We start from the raw sequence: 26,874 nt of genomic DNA on the forward strand, positions 1-26,874 counted from the left end.
GGCAAGCTGGACAGATTTCAATAAAGTGATCTGTTATAGTTCTATCAGTTTTGCAACTTAAAGGACTCGTTTACACGGGCACAGAGGGGGCGGATTATGGCGTGGAATCCACGTCATAATCCGCCCCCTCACAATGGTGGTCTATGGAGACCGCGAGCATTCATTTTTCCGCTAGCATTTTTTTGCCGCTAGCGGGAAAAAGAAGCGACATGACCTTTCTTGAGGTGGATTCCGCCTCAGGAAGTCAATACAAGTGAATGGGAGGCGGAAACCGCGTTGCGGTTTTTGGCAAAAACCGTGACACGTTTTTTTAAGGTCCATTCACTGTCCGGGAGGGAAAAACAGCCTGGCGTTTTCTGAAGCAGTTTTCACCAAAAAAACGCCTCAAGGTCCAAAAACTGCTTCCTAATTATGAAGCGTTTTTTTTCCGGACCAAATTACACCACACGGTATTCACGTGTAAACTAAGCCTAAGAGGATCTTTCTTGTTCTCAGGCACATGTGGTTTTATATATCGCTAGAAAGTCGACAGTGCGCTGAATTCAGCGCATTGTCTGCTTTCTCGTTATGTGAAAAACATAAATAAATTTACTCACCTGACCCCTCTTTAAAGGGGTTATCTCGTTTGTATTATTGACGGCTTATATTTAGGATTCTTTCCTTTGGCTACTGAGAGGTAACGTGTGACAGGGACTTCCAACGGAATAAGCCTCAGGGTGCTGTGGAACCGGACAGTGGCCTGGGATAGAGACCCCAGCACCGGGAATAGGTGAGTGTGTTTTGTTTTGTTTTAAATAACTTTTCCTGTCCTCCAGATAAACAACTGTTTTTCCTAGACAACCCCTTTAATACAGAGTAGATACTGTAAATTTTGGTAACTGTAAGCATCACTATAAAATCAGGGTAGGTAACCCTGAAAGTACTCAGCGCTGTTTGGGTATAAAATGTGGGTCTAAAGGATCTCACCAAAGATAGGATCAACTAGCAACTGCTGAGTTGTGACTGAAACTTCAATATGTGCACAAAAAACATTGATGAAATCTAAAGTGGTGGAAAAACAAAAAGATACTAATAGCAACAAATCCAGCTGTCATCTGTCCAAAGCCCCTTTGAAAATGAAAGTACTTATCTGAGGATGTGGGATTATGTAGCACATTTAGCACTATCTGCTATTGGCAAATAGAAAGGTAAAAATAAAAACCAGCAAATCCTGGAGACTGTGACAATCCAAGCCAATTTTTTACTGGCATAATACAGGCCATAATGTGTGATAACGGATAACAACTGTGAGCAAATGTCGGTAATGTGTGGATAAAGTGTGTGTGTGTGTGGGGGGGCTGTCTCCTGTGACTATTAGGCTGGGTTCACATGGGAGTTCTTTGGTCAGGATTTTGACGCGGAATCCACGTCAAAATCCTGCTAAAAAAAAACGCCTGGGAACCAGTCATTTCCTTTTCCCGTGAGAATTTTTTCCCACTCATAGAAAAAGGAAGCGACCTGCCCTTTCTTCAGGCGCAATCAAACGCGGATGTCCGCCTCACGACACTCGCTCCCGACTAGACCCATTCATGTGGGCCTAATCCGGAGCAGAATACCGCGTCTGGATGCCAGTGCTGGCATCCAGTTGTGGCTAACCGTTTTTTTTTGGACTGGATTCTGAGGTGGCCTCCGCCTCAGAATTCGGTCCAAGAAACTACCGTGTGAACCCAGCCTTAGTATGAGGCACCTCCCACTTTGTCCATGTCAAACCAGGCAGATTAGGTTCGCAATATAGGAAAAGCATACTTGGACCATGTAATACACAAACATGCTGTGGTTCCGCGTGTGTTACTTGTGATGGGCTGGTGGGCACAGCCTAGTCTTGAGCCAACGCAGCATCCACGCCTCAACTTGTTTTAAAGGGGCTGTCCAGGCAAAAATGGACACACAAAATATTTTTGGAATTGGCCGGGGGCATACAGACAAGAGAAAATCCTTTTTATCTATGCTTGATGAAGACTTTCACAACTGTGAGCAGTGCTGGATCGGTTATATCAGGGGTAGGGAACGTACGGCTCTCCAGCTGTTGCAAACTACAACTCCCAGCATGCATACTGGCTCTGCTGTTCTGGGAACTCCCATGGAAGTGAATGGAGCATGCTGGGAGTTGTAGTTTCACAGCAGCTGGAGAGCCAAAGGTTCCCTACCCCTGGGTTATATGATGGACACCAACAGCACCATGCTGTGCTACTTAAATTAGGACTCAAGTGTGAACAGAGTCTTAGAAGAATGTAAAATGCTAATAATGTCAATAGTCTGTAGAGTCTCCTCCAGATTCAGATACATTCATGATGCAGCAATGTATTTTTAAGAGAAGACTGTCCTAGTTTTAGCAACAATGTAGGATTCTAGGGACCGCTAGGACTAGTTACACCTCAGTATAAGCCATTCTGTGGACTAGCTCCGCCAGCTGTACATAAAATGATCCAATCCCTGGAAGCTGTAAAGTAATGGAGCAGCGCTTTGTATGTGCAGACATCTCCTGACAGGAGGAGCTGGTGAATTCTGTGTGACTACCACATGATGGAGTTACATGCTCAGCTCTGCACTCCCTCCTTTCATCTTTACGACTCTTTCCTTCGCTCCCTCAAGTCTCTATGGTGTTCATTGGAAACAACAGGAGGGGCTCCTCTCCAGTGCTACTCTATGGTTGTAGAGGCAGATGCTGCCGCTGCTGCTGCAGTGCCGGCTGGCTGGAGGCAGCGCTTCAGAGTGGCGGGCTCAGGTAGGATCAGCGTCTGTGGGGAACTTGCCCGGCGCTTGTCCCCTGACTGACAATAGCCGCTGCAGCTGTGGCCAGGCGGGGAGGGATTTGTTGCCGCTTCTATGTCCGGCGCTCTCTGGGTTACAGGAAACCCCTGTATGTGTGTTGATGGTATGCGGTGATGCTGGAGGCTCAGGTACCACAGGAGTGTTTCCCACTGTAACCGGGAACTATGGAGCGTCAACTACGGCCAGACTGATGTGACAGTGTTGTGGGGATTATATTGTTCCGTGCTCCCATGTTTGGGTGGATGTGATTGATAAATAATCCAGTGTACATGCATAGCCATGTGCCTTTAAGTTAACCTGCAATGTGCCATTAGTGACCTCACAACTGTTGTTTACACCTCACTGATAGCGCATACTATGAATATATTCCATATCTAGCAGAGCTAGCAGCTACTATGGGGCCAACAAGTATATAGGGTGCTATCAGTGATCGGTATGGACGATGGAAGGGAATGTGGGAAACCTGTATGTGCTCCTGTTACTTTACTGGGACATCATAATGTCTACTGTCACTGTGTGATGTCACAGTATACGCAGTGATCTTTTTCTCGCTGAATTAACCCTGCGCTTTGATGTCAAAGTGGATATTATTCCTGTACTGTGACAACACTGGGACAGATAAAGAAACATACACCAGAATTCTGACATCATTTACATAGAAAATGAGGTTTAATGTGCTTTAGACACTTTCTAACAGTTTGTGGGCAGGGCTTGTTAAAAAGGGGGCATGAAGGGTTTACTATACATAAGCATGGCGTTGTTGGTATATGAGCATTTGGGGCCCCATTTTTAATTTTACCCAGGGCCACAGTTTGTCTAAAACCGGCCTTTGTCGCTAGGAGGCATATTGTATAGCTGGGAGTCCCTATCATCACTGTTTAGGCTGGTACATACAGCCAACACAAGGACCGGGTTTCACCGCTGAAACTTGGTTGTGTGCATGCAGGGTTAGTTCATCTGCCCCACTGTTTGTAGTATCCCTGTACTGTGACCACACTTTGTTCGTTAGCCCTGTATGTTAAAGCTAGTTCACACTACTATTATTAACGTCCAATGCTTCAATCCATCATAATATGACACCAATGGGCATTAACAGTGGCAAAGTAACAGATACAGATGGAGCCCCCTGTGTCTTAGGCCCGGTTCACATCTGCTTGGGGGACCACCCCCCACCCCGTACGGAAACCCACAGACCCCATAGACAATAATGGGGTCCGTGTGGTTTCCCCACAAAACACGTGGAGAGAAAAGTACTGCTTCAAATCACCAGGAGGCGTACCAGTTGAGGATGTCTGGAACGTGGCTCTTTCTTAAAGGGATCCTATCATTCAAAGTGTTTTTTTTCTGACTAACACGTAGAAATAGCCTTAAGAAATGCTATTCTTCTCCAACCTTTAGATGTCTTCTCTGCACCGCCGTTCGGTAGAAATCCCGATTTTCTTCGGTATGCAAATGAGTTCTCTCGCAGCACTGGGGATGGGCCCCAGCGCCCAAACAGCACTGAGGGCGTCCCCAATGCTACGAGAGAACTCTCTAGCGACACCTCCATCTTCTTCCGGCCCTGGGGTCAAATTTCTAGGCATGCGCTGTCGGCTCTACCGTCGGGCCTTGAGCAGAGCCGACTGCACGTGTGCGGCCGCTTTCTTGTGGCCCATTACCCCTGCTTACTGTGTAAGCGGCCACAAGAAAATGGCCGCTTACACCAGGCGGGCATGCACAGTCAGCTCTGCCCGAGGCCCGACGGCACAGCTGACTGCGCATGCCTAGAAGTTTGAAGCCAGCACCGGAAGACGACACAGGGAGATGCCGTTCAAGAAGATAGAGGCGTCGCTCTCCCAAAGACAAGGTGGGGAAGAGTTTCCGGGACATAAAATAGTACAGTAAACAGTGTCAGTAAAAGACAAATTAACTAACTGGACTGTTAACCGTAATGAAACATAATGAGGAGAGCTGGAAGAGGACTGGTATGGGTAACAAATGAAGGGCTGCAGCATCAGGGCACACTGGGGGAGACAGAGGAGAACCAGTCTATAACCTCCAGTCTCGCCGGGCGAGCACCCCACTCGGTAAATGCGAACAGGTGCGGTAGAGATTAAGAGATGGCATGAAAGAGGGAATGTTGCCAGGATCTTAGAGGACCAGGAGCCCACCCTTTCTGTAGACCTAGAGACGAAATGGGAAACCTCAGGTGTAGGAAATATGGTTGCGGATTAGGACATCCAACAGCAATTTGAAAGTACGTTATGTGGCCAGAGTGAGACACGAGATGTCTAAAAGAAGAAACAAGTATCCCTGGAAAGAAACATGTCCAGATTCTCTGGCCTTATACATAATAGCTTCTTTCAGTAGGTAGCGGTGGACTCTGCAGATGACATCTCTGATTGTCAGGGTCCGGAGCATGTGGGCCCAGGGATCAGTGTGCTCGGTCAAGTTTCAGGGGCGAATCTAGGTTGACTCCTAGTAGAGAGTTAAAAACTGAATGATGAGTTGAGTCCAGCTGCTGAGGCTCAATTGATTCAGGAATCCCTCGGATGCGGATGTTATTGCATCTGTTACGATTTTCCAAGTTATGAATGAGGTTGGCTACGTACTGGAGTTGATGAGAGTGAGTCAGCAGGGTAGAGTCCAGTACAAAGAGTCATCAGGAAGGTAGAGGAGGAAGCCTCAATAGAGTCAACTCTGCTCTCCAAGAGCTGAACAGAAGTCCGAATAGTGTACAGTTCCAACATGGACTGTTCCAGCCGTGATAGGCTTCCATGTGCCAGGAGCTGTTGTCCCAGTCTCCTGTGGAGAGGTAGTGCCAGAGATGGGAACCAAGCAGGAGGGAGGCTGTGAGTCTGTTGTGACAGGTGTCCCTTGGGGCTAGGAGGAAGTAACTGGTAAACTTTTGGACATTTTTTTTATTTTTCTGGCAGTATTTGTGTCTTTAATAAAATTTGTAATAAACTTTATTAACACTTTTTCACTCCTTTCTGTGAAATCCTGTATGTCTTTATTTTTCCCCTTGATTCTGTATTGAGATCTGTTATTACCTCTCACTGAATGTTACTGTGTATGGAGTATGGGGTTGGAGTACTGGGCTATGTAATATATAGAGAAAATGAGGGTGGGGGAGGGTCACTTCAAACAGTTATATCTCAGACATTATAAAACGTACAAACTTGCTTTTGGTATCATATGAAAGAGAAGAGTCAGTGCTGTCTGTTATTTCTGGAGATGTCACTGGTTGAAAATGCATTTGGGATATTTACTTGCATCTGCATATTATATGTGATAGAAATATCCTAATCCCGACTGTGTTTTCAACCAGTGATATGTCTGAAAATAATACAGAGAGCACTGCAGCCTTAGGCTGGTCTTACACGACCATAGTTTAAGTCCGCAAATGGTCCGCAATTGAGGGTTTTCAATTGCGGACACATTATATTCAATGCGGCCTCTTACACCACCAGATATTTTATCCGTGGTGTGCCGGGCCGCAACCGAGGTCCGCACTTTTTGGAACATGTCCGCAATGGCCGCAATTCACGGCACTGCACGGACTCACCCATAGAACTCTATGGGCGAGTGCGGTAGCTCATGGACATCTGCGGAGTGTAAGTTGATGATCAGCAACTTGCGGACTGCAAATGCATTACGGTCATGTAAGACCAGCCTTAGCCTTAAATCTCTTTCATGACTCCAAAAACAAGTTTGCATATTTTATAATATCTGAGATATAATTGTTTGAAGTGACCCTCTCCTACCCTTATTTTCTTTACATTTGACACCCCCCCCCCCTTATTCCAAGCCCATGCTCTATACACAGTAACATTCAGTGAGAGGCAGGAACAACTCTCAATACAGAAGCATGAGGAAGAATAAGGGAATTGAAAGGAGACAACGTTTGTTAATAAAGTATATTAAAACATTTATTAATGACACAAATACTGGCAGAAAATCAAAACTTGTCCAAAAGTTTAGCTGCACTTTAGCTTCATAGATGTCTTAAGAGAGGCAGAAGGCGTGACACCGCAGATTATTTATTTGCATGGGTGTCCAAATATTTATTGGTAGACAGTGTATACATCACCTGAAGGCTCATATGTAATTTTTTTGTTGTTGTTTATTAATCTGTTGCCCTGGAAAGTAAAAAGAAAGTATTAGGCCCAGTTCACATCTGCGTTCGGTAATCCATTCGGGGGGTCCCCATGCGGACTCCCGAACACATTGGCAAGCCGTGAGCAGTGAAAGCACACAGATCCCATAGACTATAATAGGGTCCATGTTCTTTCCGCACAATGTCCTCCCAAGTCATGTGGACAGGAAAGTAGATCATGAACTACTTTTCTGTCCACATGTTCCGTACGGACGTTGCGCGGAAAGTACACGGACCCCATTATAGTCCATGGGGTTTGTGTGCTTTCACTGCTTACAGCTTGCCAATGTGTTTGGCAATCCGTTCGGAGGGTCCTCATGTGGACTTCACGAACCAATTACCAAATGCAGATCTGAACCAGGCCTTATTCATCTACTAGTTACAATGCCAAAGTTTTGGTTACAGTAGTCTCATGCTGTATACTTAATGTCACTGTTGTACCTGGGTAAAGAAGGTCTGGCCAGTAGGATGAGATCAGTGGCACTGGATCCAGCAAGTGAGAAATGACTTTTTTGTGTGCAGTTGAAGTGTACCTAGCCCAGTCCTGAATGGGGGCTGGGTGCTTTCCCTACACATATCTTGAACATAGCCTAAGCAAGCTTTTGTCCAAGCATATGAAAGCCTTCTCTCCATTTCATTCCAGCCTTACAAATATTCCTTCACTTGTGACATACATTGAAAGGCATATCAAGGGAGCAATAGGCCCCAACAGGCACCACACACTTATTATAACCCTCTTGTAAACAAGTCTCATTATCAAGTTTAACCAAAGACTTTTCCACATTGGCCTCCTGAGATCACAGGTATTAGCGCATTAACACAAATAGAATAGGCCATAGTCTTTTGCCTAGATATTTCAAACCTCAAATAATATGTAAAAATAAAAAGGAATATATATATATATATATATATATATATATATATATATATATATATATATATATATTGCTTAAAAATATCCTCTAGAAATTTGATCATTTAGGTTTCCTTATATAATTTTTTTCCAATAATGTTGTACAATGGCCACGTTACACTATAGTCTATGGCAATAGGGTCTGCCTGAAAGAAGATGTTTAAAACTTTGAAGTTTATTGAAATATTAATTCGTACATCAGTGCCATCTGAGCAGTCGGAGGAGAAAGATATGACATCAAACGCTATTTTTACAGCAGTCCCTCCTCTCCACCTCTAGGCATAGAAAGAGAACAGATCTACGACCAAACACTGTTACAACAGCGATTTTCCTTAAGACACAGACTGGAAATGGACTGTTTATTGCGACGCTGGCAATCCAGTGATTTTTACCCCCTCTTCTATCAGCTGTTAGTTTGAATAGACACTGACCTATATGTTATATGTCATTGATGCGCCTTGAGAGCAGGCAGTGATTTAATATATTTGAGGCAAGCTCCAACAAAAAACACATTTGTATGGATCACCTCGGCATTGTGGATCCTCTCTTCTTAATATTCTCTGATGAACCTCTCTTGAATATTTCATGACAGGGGGAACTAGGTGTACTAATAGCATCTTGGACAAGAGATTGGTTAGACTTGCATTCAATCTGAGCTATGTAGTTCAGTGTAGACACCCTATCCCTACTAACCAAGGACTATTGACTAATTTACTTTTAGCAGTTTCCTAGTGGTAGTAGTACCTGACCCTCTCATTTGGGGTTTCAGGATTCATGCCTAGATATCCACAATCATTTAATTAACAACTACTAAGTGGACTTTGTTGGTGTAAATTCAGCCAGGGTAATCTCAAACTACGGTATATTTTCTGACCAGAGTGATTATCTACTTGAATGAAGAGTTAGTCACCTCTTCCCAGTGGCAGGGTCCAGATTCTCTCTGCCTATCTCTACTTCTTGGACTCCAATAATTATGTAATTGGCGCCCCAGGTAACCGCTGGCCTCAATGATCCCTTGCAGTAAAGAGAGATAACTACTGTGACTTTTAGTGAAGAGTCTGAAAGCAACAATCGAGAGTAGCAAGATATTGTATTTTACTATTTTTGTGCTTTGTAATTTATCTTGATTTTATGTGTTTGTAGTGGTTCAAAATCTTTTATTTTTGGTGACTAGAAAATTCACTAATTGAACCGGAGTTGAGACCAACGAAGACAAAATGAAGATGAAGCTGAAAGATCGAAGTAAAGACAGAAAACTTTAAGAAAGGTAAAGTGACTCGCATCTGAGGAAGAGAAAACTGTAATTTCTGTATTTTTATGACTATAAAACTCACTTTTTAGAAGAAAAATCTTACTAAAATCTGCATGCATCTTATAGTCTGCAGTCAGGAGACTCCCTTGACTGCTTTTTATTTATTTAATTTTTAAAGGGGCTCTATCAGCAAAATCATGCTGATAGAGCCCCACATATGCGTGTATAGCCTTTAAAAAGGCTATTCAGGCACCGTAAATGTTATATTAAACTACCCCCCCCCCCCCCCCCCCGTTTTAAAATAATACCCTAAAAAACAATGTGATCTACTTACGCATCGTGCACTGTGGGCGGGCATTCAGGGTGTGTCTTCTTCATCCACGCCTCTTCTTCCTCCGATGTCCTCGGGTCCCGTCTTTCTCCGGCGCTCGCGAACTGACATTGATAAAAAAAAATAAATGGCCTGGGCGCATGCGCAGTCGCCGTAGTAGAAGCCGCATGCTACTGCGCATGCGTCCAGGCCATTTATTTTTTTTTATCAAAGTCAGTTCGCGAGCGCTGGAGGAGGACGGGACCCGAGGACATTGGAGGAAGAGGAGGCGTGGATGAAGAAGAAGACACACCCGGATTGCCCGCCCACAGTGCACGTTGCGTAAGTAGATCACATTCTTTTTTAGAGTATTATTTTAAAACGGGGGGGGGGGCAGTTTAATATAACTCTAGCGGTGCCCGAATAGCCTTTTTAAAGGCTATTCACGCATATGTGGGGCTCTATCAGCATGATTTTCTGATAGAGCCCCTTTAAAGATTGGGGAAAGTGCTGCCAAAGCGCTTTACCCTCTGCTCCTCCCTACCTGACACTGATATGTCAGAGCAGGAGAGGAGAGAACTAAACGGTTGGCGAGAACTCTGAAACACAACTCTCTCCATTCTGCAGGTCCGCTAAATTACATTAAAGGTCCTACTCTTATATCAGAAGTATGTGACTAGTTACATATATAGGAGGAGTCAGGAGTCCAGTAGGAATAAAAAAAATTTCACTGGTCCAAAATCTTTACTGTGTGAAGTATAGTATTATTAAAGGGATAGTCAACTCATATTTTTTTTCCATTTAATACTGCTGCTGAGTGGCCCTTAAACATAGCAAACTATTATTCATCTGTCCTGACGCCTTAGTGAGCAATGGTTTGATATTTTTATGGGCCCCTCAGCAGTAGTATTAAATAATAACTTTGAGTCGAACAACTCATATTATTAAATTAGTGTAAAAGTATATATACTATATAATAGTGTGTGCCTGCAGTGTATGGAGCAGAGATGTTTGTGTATGTGTCCATAAGTTTTGTGTGTGTGTGTATAGCAAAGCTGTTTGTGTATGTGTATATAGTGTATGTTTCCTGTGTATGCAACAGGAGCAGATTGTTAGCTAATAACCCCCTTTTTCTACCCTAGAATACAATATCAAGTACCACAATACCTTGAATAAAATACCAAATAAGTGACACTGACCCCTCTATTCACTTTTACCACCAGACATGGTTTAAACCAGGGGTCTTCAAACTGCGGCCCGCCAAGGACATTTGTCTGGCCCGCGTGCCGTTGCCCGGATCGTTCACTAACTGGGAATCTGATACAGAGTTCCCCGTTAGTGAGTTTTTGCTGCTTTCAGTTGTATGTACAAATGCACGTAAGTCATCGTGCCTGCAGTCTTAAGGTGGACGACGCCTGGCGGCTCTTCATGGGTAGTATTAGTGTGTAGGTATGTGTGTGTGTGTAGATGTGTACTGAAGGGGGGGCATACGTAGGTGCATATAATACAGTGTGGGCGTGTGTGTACTGAAGAGCATATAATACTGTGTGAGTGGAGGGGGGTCTACTGAGGAGCAGATAATAATGTGTCGGTGGAGGCATACTGAGGAGCATATAATACTGTGTGGGGGCGTACTGTGGAGCATATAACACTGTGGGAGGGCCTGCTGTGGAACGTATAATCCTGTGGGGGGAGCTACTTTGGAGCATATAATTTTACATTTTTTTAAACTATATTTTGGCCCTCCAATGGTCTGACAGACAGTGAACTGGCCCCCTGTTTGAAAAGTTTGAGGACCCCTGGTTTAAACAGTATTAAGTTGTTTGGGGGGTTTTGTGTGTATTACATATTCAGGGGCTGTTCACACAGTTCCTCTTTATTTTCCAGCTGTCAGCTCCCCACAGTGGAATGCTGGTGGTCTACTTTACATCGCTGATTAGGCCCAGATTAATGAACCTCATCAGTGGGGAGTCTTGAGCCACGGACTCCACAGCAAGATGGAGCAAGGCGCTTGTTTTTTCAGTGTCCCCGAAGTGTTTTCTGAGATCAGTATATTGATTGATTGTTGTTAGGATCTGACATAAGTATCAGAACAGTAATTCATTGTTTAGATTGGTCTGTTCACTAGCATTCTATTGACTTGGTAGTTGTGATGTAGAGTATTACAGCTTTGTCCCATTTTCTTGAATAGGACAGGCTGCAATACCCACAGGCTGCAATACCCTGTACTGCTACTAATAAATAGTTGGTATCCAGGTAGACAGATGGATGGAAACAATGAGACCACAGCACACTCTTGAGTACTGTGGGTCCTTCAGACAACTGATCAGTGGGGGGTACTGAGAGTTAAACCCACAAAGATCTGTTATTAATGAGATATGGTGCTGATATCATTATACTGATTCAAAAAAACCCACATTTTTATAATTTTAATTTATTACCAATGGACTCTATAACATGAAGCTAGCTTAATCTCTTAGAGTCAGACTTATTATGCCTTATATGCCAATTTTCTGGCAAAAAAAAAAAGGCTTTTTTGCACAATTTGGGTTTTACACAAAAATTTGTGCCTTTTTCCTGTTTTGCGTCAATTGCATTGCAGTGTGCTAGATTTATATAGATCTTTTTCACCAGTTTGCAGGATAAACCTAATTTATGAGGAGATGTGCTCCTTGACCTGAGGGGCACTATTCACTGTCACAGGAGATGGATGCAGACTGGCATTGAAAACAGCAATCTTCATAAATCTTCCCCTTTTTAGAGTGTAGTTTTCTGGCAGCTAAAAGATCTTTTGAAATAAGAGTAAATGGTATTATTTTACTACATTAACCTTATAATATGTTTCACTGTATTTACACTTTACAGGATATTATGGAGATTGGTGGACTACCACTTGAACTCTGGCGTTTGATCTTAGCCTACTTACCTTTGCGTGACCTTGGACGATGTGGCTTGGTCTGCAGGTCATGGTATGACCTTATAATCAGCCTGGATAACACAAGATGGCGACAGCTATGTTTGGGGTGTGTGGAATGTAGGCATCCCAATTGGCCCATCAAGCCTGAAGTAGAACCAAGGTCATGGAGAGAAGCTTTCAAACAACATTATGTAGCCTCCAGAACTTGGACAAAGAACGCTCAGGACCTGGAGTCCTCCAACTGTTTATATCTGTTTAGGAGGAAAAAGGATAGAAGGGTGCTCTATGTTGGTTATGGTTGTGAGTTTGAGAACCTCAGGACGGCTCTAGCTTCAGCTAACATTTATGATCGTATTTTGCTCCAACCAGGTGTATATGAAGAGCAAAATGAGATAATTCTTAAAGTCCCTGTAGAGATCATGGGTCAAGGAAAACTTGGAGATGTGGCTTTACTTGTTTGCATTGACCAGCAGTGCCCAACTTCTCGACTATGCAACTTGGTTTTTATGCCTGCTTGGTTCACACCGGTAATGTATAAGGTGAAGATAATTTTCATTTGTTGGTTAAAACTATATTTTAAGCTAGTGTTACTGTTTTACCACATATTGTATACTCTTTGAGTTTATACTGCATTTTAATATTTTGTAGTCATCTGCCAGTCTGTAGGTGCACATACACATTAAACTGAAGTAGATGAAAATGGCGGCTTTCAACCTTAACAAAGTTTGGTGAAATTTAACAATGAATGATCGTTTCAGCTGGCCAGTGTCAGACACCTTGTTTGGAAGGAAAGCATTCCATCATTCAGTGGTTGTCCGTCAACCTAATCTTTGCATATGACCACTTTTAGGCATAGCTTGTATGCACAGTACTGTTCTTTATAATGATAGGTTATTTCTTTATTCATGATGTTCATATTCACCGAGCGCTCCTTAAAGCAACATATGATCAAGTAAAGTACATCAGAGCATGCAGAAACAAGACTTTTTACCTTTTTCTTTTTCATTCACTAGACATCCATTGGCTACGTCCAATTTGACAACTGCAACTTTGAGAATGGGCAACTGCAGATTCATGCGCCTGGAACTTGCCAGATAAAATTTTGCACTTTTAATCAGTCTAGCATACATTTCCACAATGTGGCACTCAGTGTGCTTGAGAACTGTGAATTTGCAAACAGTGAAAATGCCTCTGTGACTGTGGAGGGATCACCCACTTCTGATAAAAACTGGGCTTGCAAGCATCTCTCAGCCTCTGCCAAATCAAGGACTATGCTCTACACTGCTTCCGAGTCTCATGGAAATACTGACTACTCAGCTACTGGGTCACCAGGCGCAAATCTGAGGACATGTGAGATCTTTGTTAACGGAGAACAATGCCATTCACATCCTCAATCAAAATCCCAAATATTAGAGGATAACACTAATGACAAGGAGAATGAAATGAATGGAAATTTTTACATGGTTAAGGATGGGGAGGCCATGACTCTGGATACCGACTATAGTGACAGTGAATTGAGCACAGTCAGTGAGAATGAAGATGATGACCAGTCGGTGTACAAATTGTCATATCATTCTCATGGACTGAGTCACATGCTAGCCAAATCTATACACTGTAGGCCCCAGACTAATGGGATCCTCGCTTTACAGAGTGATATGGCTTTGAAAAGTTTGCAACAAGAGTTACAAAGGGACAAGGAATTGCAATCTATTGCCAACTCAGTTCAAGGATGTGTTGTATGGAAGTGCCTTTTCCGAGATGGCAAGGGTGGCATCTTTATTTGTTCACAAGGACAAGCGAGACTAGAAGGTTGTATATTTAGGGACCTTACTTATGCAGTAAGGTGCATTCAAAATAGCAAGGTAAGTAACCTGAAATTAACACTAGCATTGCCATACTTAATACATGAAATGTCCTAATTTATTTTAACATAGGGATAAAGATTTTAATAGTTAACTTTGCTCATAATATATCAGCACAAGTTAAGCTTTGTATACAAAGCATCTGAGCTTTTTTTTTTTTTTTTGCTATTAATGGGTTAATAAATGCACCCATATACGTTTAGCCAGGTTTTGAGTGATTTCTGGGAGCTCCTGGTATCTCCTATATTTATTTACATGCTTACCACTCAGCCCAATCTCCAACCCATATTATATACTTGCCCTCCACATTTCTTCCTGTGAGACTGCCCCTCATCCTGTACTGAATCTGTCTATGCATGCTCTTCTCCAGCGATGATCCACCTATACTGTGGATGCGCAGTAGAGGTGAATTATCGGCAGCAGTGTGCACAGTGCTTGGAAAACTTTAACTGTATGGGAAAGTCCAATACATTGCATTATTCAATACAAAGGACTACCATAAGAAAAACACCGCTTCACCGCTTTCGTCACTTACAATAAGTTCAGCTCTTTATATCAATTACTAGGCTCTACTCTACTTATTCTGGCACAGTTGAATTTTTGTCTCCATTCCCAAGCAATCACTGCTGTTAGTTTTGGTGCCTGATAATGCTATTTTGGCTCTGTACTGTCAGGAGGGCGGTGTCAGGCAGGAGCAGGGAAGAGGTGTGATTCTGAGCTCTGACACTGACTGCCTCTGATTGGACCTCTGGATCACACCCCCTGCCTGACACTGCCCTTCTGATATCAGGCACCAAAACGTAACTATGTTTGTTGCCCATGAATAGTTTGGGCTAGAGAAAACTTCAGACTACGCCAGAATCAGTGGAGTGGTGCCTATTAACAGATGCTAAGAACAGGAATTGGTGGTGGTGACGATAAGTCCACTTTAACCCTTTTGGGACATGTGACTTCCTATTAAGTCCTGGGTGCCTGGACGTAATAGTACTTCACAGGCGGGCCAGCCGCCCGTTCACGCTCACTATCTGAGTGGACAGGAGTTGATGTTGGCTTTAACTGACAGTAAGAACCACTCCATTAATTCCCGGTCGGAGCGCGGCTTTGATCGGGGTTTTTAACCCTTTGGATGAAGCGGTTAAACATGAGACGGGGGGATTGGGGGTGTCAATCTCTATTTCTCCAGCACGAGGTCTGGCCAGTGACTTCCTCTGTAGACTGCAATAAATGTGTATACACGTGTATTGCATTGTATAGTGCTGAACCAACAATCAGAGCATCGCTGGCTCAGGTCTCCTAGTGGGTCAAGTAGAAAATGTAAAAAAAAAAAAAAAAATGCAAGAAAAAAAAAAGTGTCAAAAAACTAATAACTTAGTAAAGTCCCAAAAATATAATCATACTGACCTGCAGAATAAAGGTAACATGTTACTTATGCTGTACGCTGCATGGCAAAGCAGATTAAAGAGTAAAAAGCTGTGTCATAATTAGGTGTGTGTGTGTGTGTGTTTGTTTTGTTATTTTAATCCAACAAGAAAGTTAATGAAATTTAGTCAAAAAGTTATAGGCACCCAAAAATGATGTAATAACAAAATGCATCTCATCCTGCAGAAAAAAAAAAACAGCCCACCAGAAAAAAACAAAAAAATAATATAGCTTGCACAATGTGAAGACAAAACCCCCCAAAATTGCCAAATCATTAGAACACAACTGGTTACGTCAAGGAGGGAATGTACAAGCTGTGCGAGCGTATATCAGAGTGCAAACCAGATTTAGAGCTTAAAAGGGAAAAGAAACCAGAAGTGACTGCCCCCCCAATCATAGGGGTCAAATGGGGTCACTCTTAGGGGATTGCACTTTTCTGATACCTTAGAGGCTCTGCTAACATGACATGGTGTCAAGAAACCAAACATCTAAAATTGCACTCCAAAAATCACATACGCTCCTTCACATCTGCCTCTTGCTATGTGCCTAAACTTCAGTTTACGCCCACATGTATGACACTGGTGTACATAGGATAATGTATTTAATGTTATATGTGCATATAAACTGCTGTTTTGGTACACAGCTTGGTACAGAAGAGAAGGAGCGTTATTTTGGTTTTTGGAGCTTCTGAATGTGGAATCACCCGACACTTGACCCCATTTTGGAAACTACACGCATGAACTTATCCAGGGGTACTTTGAGCAGTTTTAACCCCCAAGTGTTGCTATAATTTATTTTCCAGAAATGAATATGCAGCTGATGGTGATGGGTGAAAATGACAATTTTTCCAGGAATATGTTATTTCAGTGCATAATATGTTGTGCTTGGTTAGTATCACAGGTGAATACTCCAAATGCTGTTGTGCCTGGGTTACCCACTTAACAGTTTTTGGAGTGTGAATCTCTGCTGACACAAACTGGGTGCAAGGTATTGGGTACTGAAATGGTATTTCTCTGGAAAAATTGCAATTCTCATCAGCTGTACATTCTTTTCTGGAAATTAAATTAGTGCAACGCTCAAGGGTTACAAATGATCGCTATGCCACTTGATAAATCCCTTCAGTGGTGTCACAAGTCTGCGGATTTCACTTTACTGGCAATTCAGGGGCTCTGCAAAAGTGGCGTGATGTCCAAAAACCAAAATAGCGCTCCTTCCCTTCTGGCCCAGCTGTGCTCAAACAGCAGTTTATACCCACATATGGCATTAAATACGATATTATGTTTACAACCATGTCATGGATGTGGGCGTAAAATGAACAAAGCAGGTTACAGATGTGAAGGAGCTCTATGTGCTTTGATTTGGATTGTTGTTTTTTGGATGCCATGTCACGTTTGGAGAGACCCTAAAATTGCATCTACACAATCAGGTCACTTTTTGAGGAATTCCAAATTACTGGCACCTCCAGGGCTCTGCAAAAACAATATCACGTCCAGGAATTCCTTCTAAAATCTGTACTCCAAAAGCTAAAAAGCACAGTGCTTGTTCCCTTCTGAGCCCTGTTGTGTGCCCAAGCAGCAGTGTACACCCACATATATAACTTTTTTTCTACTCTGAATAGCCCACTTAATAGTTTTAGTATAGCATGTCTCTGATGACACAAAATAGGCGCAACATATTGGGCATTAAAATGGCATTTTTTTTTTTATTTTTTTTTAAAAAGTCAATTTCCACTTGGTATGTTACTTTTTGGGTACTCTAAGGCTTAAAATCATAATTAAAATTGAAAAATTCCTAAAGGGTGTAGTTTCTAAAATGGGGTAACTTTTGGAAGGTTTCTATTGTATTGGTACTTTAGGGGCAGAGCAAATGTAACATGGCACCTGAAAATGATTCCAACAAAATCTGCTCTACAAAAGCCAAATAGCGCTCTTTCTTTTATGAGCCTCACCATGTACCCATACATCAGATTATGACCACATATGGGGTATTGGCATGTTCAGGAGAAACTGTGTAACAAACTAGGGTGTTTTTTTTTCTTTTAACCCCTTGTAAAAATTACAAATATGGTGTTAAATGGATGGTTTATTGGAAAGAAAAAAAAAAGTAATTTTTCATTTTTATGGCCCAATACGAAGACTCCGTTCCCATGGAGTAATGCGTCGCTCATTTAGACACGTAAACAAGTGTCAGAGCGAGGCGCTTCAAAACGGATCCCATTGACTTCAATGGGAGCCGGCTTACGCGCATAACACATTGAAATCAATGGGAGGCTTTATAACCCATTGATTTCAATGTGTAGCGCGCGTAAGCCGGCACCCATTGAAGTCAATGAGATCTGTTTTGAAGAGCCTCGCTGTGACACGTGTTTACGTGTCTAAATGAGCGGCGCATTACTCAATGGGAACAGAGCCTTATAGAATCTTTGAAACAGCTGAAGGGTCAAAATGTTCAGCATACATCTTGAGAAATTCCTTGAGGGGTGTAGTTTACAAAATAAGGTCATTTTTGAGGGGTTTCCATTGTATTAGTACTTTAGGGGCTCTGCAAATGCGACATGGCATCTGAAAACTATTCCAGCCACATCTAACCTCCAAAAGCTAAATAGCGCTCTTTGCATTCTGAGCTCCACCATGTACGCATACAGTAGTTTACAACCACATGGGGAGTATTCCTGTATTCAGGATAAATTGCGTAACAAACTTTGGGGAGCTTTTTCTCTTTTATTCTCTTGTGAAAATGAAAACGTTTGGGGTTAAATTGACTGTTTATTGGAAAGAAAGTAATTTTTCATTTTTATGTCTTAGTGTTAATAAAATCTGTGAAAAGGCACTTGGGTCAAAATGCTCACTATACCCCTTGATATGTTCTGTGGGGGGTGTATTTTCCAAAATAGGGTCACCTTTTAGAGGATTTCCACTGTATTGGTACTCTAGGGGCTCTGCTAATGAGACATGGCACTAAAACCCATTCCAGCAAAATCTGCTCTTCAAAAGCCAAATAGCGATCTTTCCATTTTGAGCCTGACCATGTACCCATACAGCAGATTATGACCACATATGGGGTATTGCTGTGTTTAGGAGAAATTGTTTAACAAACTGTTGGGGGCTTTTTCTCTTTTAACCCCTTGTGAAAATGAAAACTTTGGGTATAAAGTGATATTTAAGTCATTTTTATATCCCGGTGTTAATAAAATCTGTGAAACGGCTGTTGGGTCAAAATGCTCACTATACCCCTTGATAAATTCAGGAGGGGGGTGTAGTTTCTAAAATGGGGTCATTTTTATGGGGTTTCCATTGTTTTGGTACTCTAGGGGCTCTGCAAATGAGACATGGCGCCTGAAAACTATTCCAGCAAAGTCTGCTGTTCAAACACTCAGTGTCGCTCCTTCCCTTCCTTGCACTGCCGTCTGCCCAAACATCAGTTTACACCCACATGTGGGGTATTTCTGTGCACGGGAGAAATTGCATAACAAACTGAGATGTGCATTTTCTCCTTTAACCCTTTGTGAATGTGTTAATTTTAGGGATAAATTAATGTATTATTGGAAAAAATATGAAATGTTCACAGGAATTTTTAATTCCTGGGAAATGTTTAAAAGGTTATCAAACTTCCCAAATGCTGTTTTGAATTATTTAAGGAGTGCAGTTTTAAAAATGTGGTGATTTGTGGGGGTTTCTAATATATAGGCCTTTATAATACTCTTCAGAACTGAAGTGATCCCTAAAAAATGAGTTTGGGCAATTTTCTTGTAAATCTGGAAAATCGCTGTTACACTATAAAGCCTTGTAACATCCAAAATCAATTAAAGGACGATTAAAAGATGATGCCAATATAAAGCAGAGATATGATAGATAATATTTATTCATGTACTTGGGTGATCTGACCATCTGCCTGAAAAGCAGAGCATTTTACATTTTGAAAATTGCGATTTATTTATTTTTTTAAATTTTCAATCAAATTTCCAATTTTTATTTTTTTTTTAAATAAATCCAAAAATTTTACCACTAACATGAAGTACAGTCTCAAAATCACTTGTGTAAGTTATAGCTTCTCAAAGTTATTGCCATATAAAGTGACATGTCAGTTTTGAAAAATGAGGTCCATAAGGTCCATGAAGTCCATATGGCACTTTTAGACTTAACCGGTTAAAAAAAAAAAAAAAAAAAAAAGTTCAAGTTGTGAATTTGTCGAGTAACTAGTAGCTAGGTATCAGTAGAATTTGATACAGGCTATAGTTTGTAGCTGCCTTTGTTTTTAAAAGAGAATTCCCACCTTAGAGGAACCAAGATGGCGATTTTTAAGAGACAATATATATATATATATATATATATATATATATATATATATATATATATATATATATATATATATACCGTATATTATATTTAGACATGGTTTAAAAGGAGGCTGCAGTTGTATGGTTGCACTCCTCCACAGGTAACAATAGAAATTGTGTGTTACTATGTAGCCTCAGCCTTTAGTTTTATTCAACACTAACCAGACTTCATGGTTTTCCTCTTCCAGGTTGTTATGTTGAAGAATGACATTCACCATTGTAAAGCATCAGGGGTTTTTCTGCGTCTAGCAGCAGGAGGTCTCATAGCTGACAACAACATTCATTCCAACACAGAGGCAGGAGTGGATATCCGCAAAGGAGCCAATCCTGTTATACTGGTATGTGAAACTACATATATGTATGTTTTATATCTGTTTAAATCATACTGTTGCCTTTTACTGGGCAGCAACAGTGTATGGATAGTGAAGTGAACATAGCAAAGTTTTTCCATAGCAATAGGTTTATCAAGCCTGAGTAGGAAATATGATGGTGGAGGTCCATGCTCTGCAACCCCCACCACTCACCTAAATGAAATTCCTTTGAACAGGAAAACTCCCACCCACTAACTTTTTTAAATGAGGAATGCATGTGTCTGTTACTATATTATGTACTCCCTAACTAGACAGTAGGATTTGCTTACTTGTATACTTAAAAGTGAACCTGTTATTTGATAGCAATGGTGCTGGGAACCTACCAATTGCTAGAACTCATTGCTTGTAGATTTTTGTATTTCCGGCACTTAAAAATAGCAGTCTTCTGACGACCTATTACAGTGACAAGTTGGAAGAGAAGTGGGGCTCAGGAAAACGCAGATTTACTACATACTTTTAGTATGAGTGCATTTTGAGTCTTAAAGGGAGTCTATCGTTGCCCCAGCTACTTTAAAGGGGTTGTCCCATCACAAGGATCCTATCTATACTGCTTGTTAATGTGGATGTAAGACTTTTCCTAAATACACTGCTTCAGCAAAACTGCTTTGTTTGTCCACTATCTTACTTTATTCATTTTTTTGGGACACATCCCTTGACTTATCTGGTCATAAGTCAAGTGATGTATCTGCTGCTCTGAGGAGGGAGGGGCTAAGTGCACGGGAGCGAGCCTGTGTTTCTAGCTATTCCTGTGTCTACACCACACATGTGACCTGGCTTCCTGCTTTCAGATAGGGGAGAGGAGCTGCTTTCATTTCTTCTGTTCTCCCATTTATCAGGCTAGCTAATTCAATTGTGTTCATTATGGCAGAGACAGGCAGTCTCTGTATGTAACACAGAATGGAGTTGCTGCTGCCTGTACTTCATAGTCCAATATGGGTGGGCGGAGCTACACGCTAATTTGGGGCGGAGCTAAACGGCAGGTTGCATGTGAAACCCCACCCACCAAATGATGCAAGAAACCAGGAAGAAAGAAGATTTTACAGCAGTGAATACTGGTGAGTATGCGACGTGGGAATACCCCTTTAAACTGCTCCCATAGTGCTGTAGATAAAGCCCCCTGCGCAGTGTGAGGATCAACTGACACTGCCCAGGGGGAGGAGCTGAATGCAAGATGAGTGTGTTTAGGTGATGATGCAGCAGTGCTCAGTGCCTGAAGAAAACTCCACCTGTGCTCCAAGATCCTCATTTGAATAAAGAATAAAAGTGCTTTTTCTTCACCTCCCTGGGGCCCTGAAATTTAAGAAAGGTTTGATTTATTTTTTTTATTTATTCTGCTAGCAGCCTCTACAGCTCTGTGGGAGTGGTTAAAAATATCTGGGTGCAATGATAGACTCCCTTTAAAGAAGAAATATTGTTCATGTCGCCATGTTGGCAGCTCTCTTGACAGATCATGTGTAAATCTGCTGAATATATATACATAGCACAGATGACATTGATTCATGTTTATAATTTCAGATCTTCACTTTTATGCCCACTGCTTTTTCTGTCTCACAATTATCTACTTTGTTTACTTGACTTGAGTCATTTGTCCTGCCTAGATTGTGTTGATTTATAGGGCTTTTCCAGGATCAGAATATTGATGGCATATTGTTAGGCTAGGCTATCAGTATGCTGGGTGTCTGACTCTCAGCCCCTCTACGATTAGCTGTTTGAAGGTTCTGCAACACTGTGTAAATCAGACTGTCTATATGGTAGTGGTGGTGCAGGGTATTTCATCTTTGACTCATTTACTTGCGTATCTGCAATGGTGCTGATAAGTAGACTGTGTTTGAATAGACCAATGTGAACAAAGTAGAGGTCTCAGCATTTCGCAGAGGGTTGCAGCCACTTCAAGCACTTGGTTGACAGAATACTAAATAGTCTGAACACCACCAACCGTAAGCCTTCAGTATGGTGCTTTAAAAAAAAACTTTAGCTGTATAGTGGTGCAGTGTTGTTACAATGTGAGTGGGTGCCTCTGTAAGCGATCAGAAAACAGATTATTTATAATATAAGTATAACCAAAAAAAATCTGTATGCATTGTACCAGATCAGATGTCTTGGTGGCAGAGTGCTCTAGACTTACCATCACACACATTTGTACACATTTGTCAAAAATAAGTAAGGTATTACTAGAGGGACCAAAGGCACACAGTGCAGAGCTAATGTAATGTTTCTCTATGACCTAGCCAACCAATAGCATACATGGACCTGTTTTATGGTTTTCTCTTGTGAACAGCATCTTTTATTCTCTAGCAGATATTTAGTTCATCATGTGTTATTCATGTTCTGTGTTTTTCTTTACCTTCCTTTCCCTGTGAACATAATGTAACTGGCAGTGTAACAGGATACACAGTGGCCTCCGCTCTGGCATTGTTGTCCTAGGCAACGGAAAAGGCAGCATCCGCAGCAATCAGATCTATGGGAATAAAGAAGCCGGCATTTATATATTGTACAATGGGAACCCCGTGGTGAGGTATGTTATTAAGGTCTCATTATGGTCTTTCAGTTCCTTTGACTGTATTTAGCGGATGCTAAGCACACTATTTTCAGAAACATGTCTCCAAACTAGTGCTCCGTAGAAAGTACTACCTTGCGTCAACTTTAATATTTCCCTTGTGGTTCATGTTCATCTTCGGAGACAGTGTTTTTCAGCTGCTTTTTTCATGTATCATTAATATGTAGCACGCTATGACTACTCTTTGCATGGGTGTAAAGATGGATTTCAAAATGTCATTTGTTAATTTCATAAAATTTATGCAAAATGCTGAATCTTATAAATAAATATCCTCAATACTTGTATATCTGAGCAGGAAAGAGAACGTCAGTAGTGCAAGAAAGGGGCTTTATTACTTTTATACAGTTAACTGTAGAGATCATTAAGATGAGACAAGTGTGGTTGAAATTTATAAAACCTTAATACTACCTAATGTTTTGGTTTTTTTATGGACTCAAAAATTGATACCCTATCAGCCATCAGTATCGCTTCTTCAGGGTCTGACTTCCATCAGCCCCTACCGGTCAGATCATTAAAGTGACTGTGACACTCAGACAGAGCCATTGTACATTTTGCAGCAGCTTTGTCTGACACTGAAGTTCTTTACTCTCAGCCCCATTCAAGTGAATACAAGTTGCACTCAATTCAAAATGTTTGAAGTTGTGCAGAATAAACCGTGATTAGATATGTGACTTTTGCCCATGCACCAAAACCCCCTTAGGCTGAGGCTCCACGTTGCGGAAACGCAGCTTTTTTTAGTTGCAGATTTTGCTGTGGTTTTATGAGCCAAAGCCAGCAGTGGATTGAGCAAGAGGTAGAAGTATCAGAGCTTCCTATATATTTCCCATTCCTTTTGTAGCCATTCTTGGCTTGGGCTCAAAAAAATGCAACAAAATCTACAACAAAATAAGCTGCTTTTCCACAATGTGGGGCCTCAGCCTTAATCAGCTGATTGGTGAAGGCCCAACTGGGAATTTTCACCAGTCTGATATAGATCATGTGGGCAGGCCATCAAAAACATAGGATTTAAGAGGTTTTCCAAGACTTTCTCTAGTTTATAAGGGACAGTGCACATACATGGGGTTATCTGTTCCATATGTAAAATCAGTCATGACAATTGAGGAAACTAAGCTGCTTGCATGGTAAAGCCATGCAGCCCTAGAGATACATGATAAAACTCTTTGTATCTGCAGCTGCCATATAGGAATCTGTACAGTTGGTACTGAGTTCATCTGAAGCTGCATAAATATGTATGTGAGCTACTCCTACTGGTTGTTGCGTCCAGATAGAGTGTCATATGCACAGTTTAACCATTTGTTGAACTGGATTGCTGCACGTTCATTATCCTCTTGACCAGGCATATCAATTTTATTATGCATTTTAGCATAGTGTGCATGATTCTAATAGTGATTGAAGAAATCATTTGTGAGTCTGGGTTTAAGTCTAAAATTGTCAGCGTGCTTGTTTTCTTCATACAGCCTATTTATAAATAATGTACCAATACCGGTGAGATTCAGTTGCTCTAGTAAGTTGTAAGCTGATGAACCGTGTAAGGTGCTTTGGCAAACAGTACAAGCTAGATGTTCCTCTAGAGAATTGCTGGAGATATTGCAAGGTGAGCATATTGTCAAAAGTAAAGGGTGAAAAACACCAGTGTAGTGTTGTTGTTGTTTTTTGTTGTTGTTGTTTTTTTTTTTTTCATTATTTTGTTTTGCTATTATGATTCCTTTTAGTTTTTCTGCATGTAATGTTTTTATCTCTATGTATTCAGTTATCTTCAGGAGACTTGATTCTAGATATAAGATAGTGTTTAACCTTGATTAAGATAAGCATTGCTACGCAGCGGGAATGCACTACTACTGCTATTACACCAGGCGATGTGTCTTCTAAGAGTAGAAATTCTTTCATATTTGTGAATTATGAGTCATGCAAAGTATGCACATTTCAGTCTGAGAAACTCATAATCTTCTAAGAGGTCAATAGAAAGTAAAAGACGGGTTCTGTTTCAGATAGATCTGTGCCATAGATATAGAACCAGGTATACATGCAAGCAAATTTACTGATCAAATACAGTATAACACCATTGTGGTGACTGACCCTGTCTATCTGTAATTTGTGAATTAAACATGACATTTTTGGCCCAGCATAAGTATATTCACGTATTATACTTTACATTACCAAATATAATACATTCTGTTTGAAGGAAGACTTAATTTTCCTATCTGTAGCTGCATATACTCCATGTGCTTCAGTATACTGTGAATACAGGGATTAAGATCATTAGTAAGAACATCTAAGGTCCTATGGGAAGAAGTTGGAACTCCCTGTGCAACTAAGCAACATTTCTGTTCTCTAACTTGTTTCTCAGCTTCCTTTGTGTTTGATGATGGCACAGCAGCATTGTAATGCGGCAGTGATGTCCAGCAGAAATGCAGTGGTCATTGAAAAAATTTTGTAAATAGCTTAGTAAAAAAAAGATGTCCTTTAATTAAAACTGTAAAGCCTATTAAATTAAAGGGTCTCTCTCATTGGGAAAAGTCATTTTTAGATAAGCACATTCTTGCATAGCCTTTCTAAAGGCTATCTCATATGTACCTTTTGTATGTAAATTGCCTCAGTAGATTTTGAATAAGTCCCTTTTTATTCATATGCTAATTAGGTTTCTCCATGCATTCCGGAAGTGTCTCTGTGCACTGTCTGCTCTATGTGTATGTACAGCAGAGATGAGTCATCAGCACAGCAGCCTCTGCTGTACATACACAGAGAATAGCAGAGAGGCGTGCACGGTGAGACTTTCTTGCAGCAAAATTATGATGTATGAGCCCCACATATGCGTGAATAGCCTTTAAAAAGGCAACTCAGGCACCGCTAATCTTATTCTCCCGCCCCCGTTTTAAAATAACGCAATAAAAACAAATATGCAAATTATTCTTACCGTGGGCGGTCGTGCACTGTCAGACGTCATCTTCTGTCACGCCTTCCTCTTCTTTCGGCAACGCCCTCCGTTCCTGGTTCTTCCCCACCTTGATCTTCCTCTTCTTCCAGGCTTGGTTCAAATCCGGCGCATGCGTTGTATCACTCCCTCCGGAGCACTACTGCGCACACTCCGGCGCCATTTTTCTCATGCACAGTACACTCATGTAGTTCTAAGGGGAACTGAGCATACAAAAAACTCTGTGTGAACTAGCCCTTACAAAGGAAAGTAAGCAGTCCTGTCTTATGGTTGTAAAGATGTCACAGCAGTTTTGTTAACCCTATGTGACCATAGCTAACCTTAGTCTCTTTCCTCTGCGTGGTAACCCTTTGGACTGTTTTTGTTTGTTTTTTTCACTGCAAGAACGTTACACAAAGTACCTGGTGTTGGGTATTTTTCTAGCAACTGCTTTAGACTAGGTACCAAACAAGTCAAAGTGGTATTAGAAGGCCTACTCACATGCGCAAACAATGCTCAACTGTGGTATTCACCTTAAATGATGACCAGCTACATTAAGTGGGTACTTATACATTGGAAAACATAGTTCCAGTACCAAGACATCTGGTGATGAAACCAACTGAACCGATCCAGTACTATGCAGTGAAAAAGTAACTTTTGTGTCCAAAAAGAAATATCACCTATGTAGATGACATATTATAAAGGTGTGTATATATAGACATGAGAAAAATAGAATGCATGCTCTGAAGTATAATTATTTTATGTATCAGGACATAAATAAAAAAAAAAAAATCCTTAGGAGGTCTTAAAATTAGGTAAATGCAATCTCAGATAAACAACAACACATGACAAATTTATATCATGTCATTATTTACTTAACAAAAACTAGGTGAGAATTCAGAAGCAGTTTGTGAGATATTAAGCATACTTTAAATGTTTCCTTAGGAATTAAAGGGGAATATAGCAGCCAAGTGCTAATAATCAAATGCCCTTGAATATTTGATCCTCAGCAAGTGTGATCACCTCTACAAGGCTAAGTTCACATTTGTGCTGGGCTCTCCATCGTTCAGGTCTGCA

At 41.3% G+C, this 26,874-nt stretch overlaps 1 protein-coding gene across 1 annotated transcript in view; it reads left to right on the forward strand.

The window, feature by feature from the left end:
• The first annotated feature begins 2,704 nt into the window (after positions 1–2,704).
• The window catches only part of FBXO10 (F-box protein 10), a 68,992-nt gene continuing 44,822 nt past the window's right edge, over positions 2,705–26,874 (forward strand). The window contains exons 1-6 of the mRNA XM_075280419.1: positions 2,705–2,764; positions 9,037–9,129; positions 12,290–12,880; positions 13,355–14,203; positions 20,147–20,296; positions 22,708–22,844. Of these exons, the coding sequence (XP_075136520.1) occupies positions 12,296–12,880; positions 13,355–14,203; positions 20,147–20,296; positions 22,708–22,844 (1,721 nt within the window). The 5' untranslated portion in view covers positions 2,705–2,764; positions 9,037–9,129; positions 12,290–12,295. The remainder of the gene's footprint in view (positions 2,765–9,036; positions 9,130–12,289; positions 12,881–13,354; positions 14,204–20,146; positions 20,297–22,707; positions 22,845–26,874) is intronic.

Source organism: Leptodactylus fuscus, chromosome 1 (genome assembly GCF_031893055.1).
Source record: "Leptodactylus fuscus isolate aLepFus1 chromosome 1, aLepFus1.hap2, whole genome shotgun sequence".
Classification (NCBI taxonomy): domain Eukaryota; kingdom Metazoa; phylum Chordata; class Amphibia; order Anura; family Leptodactylidae; genus Leptodactylus; species Leptodactylus fuscus.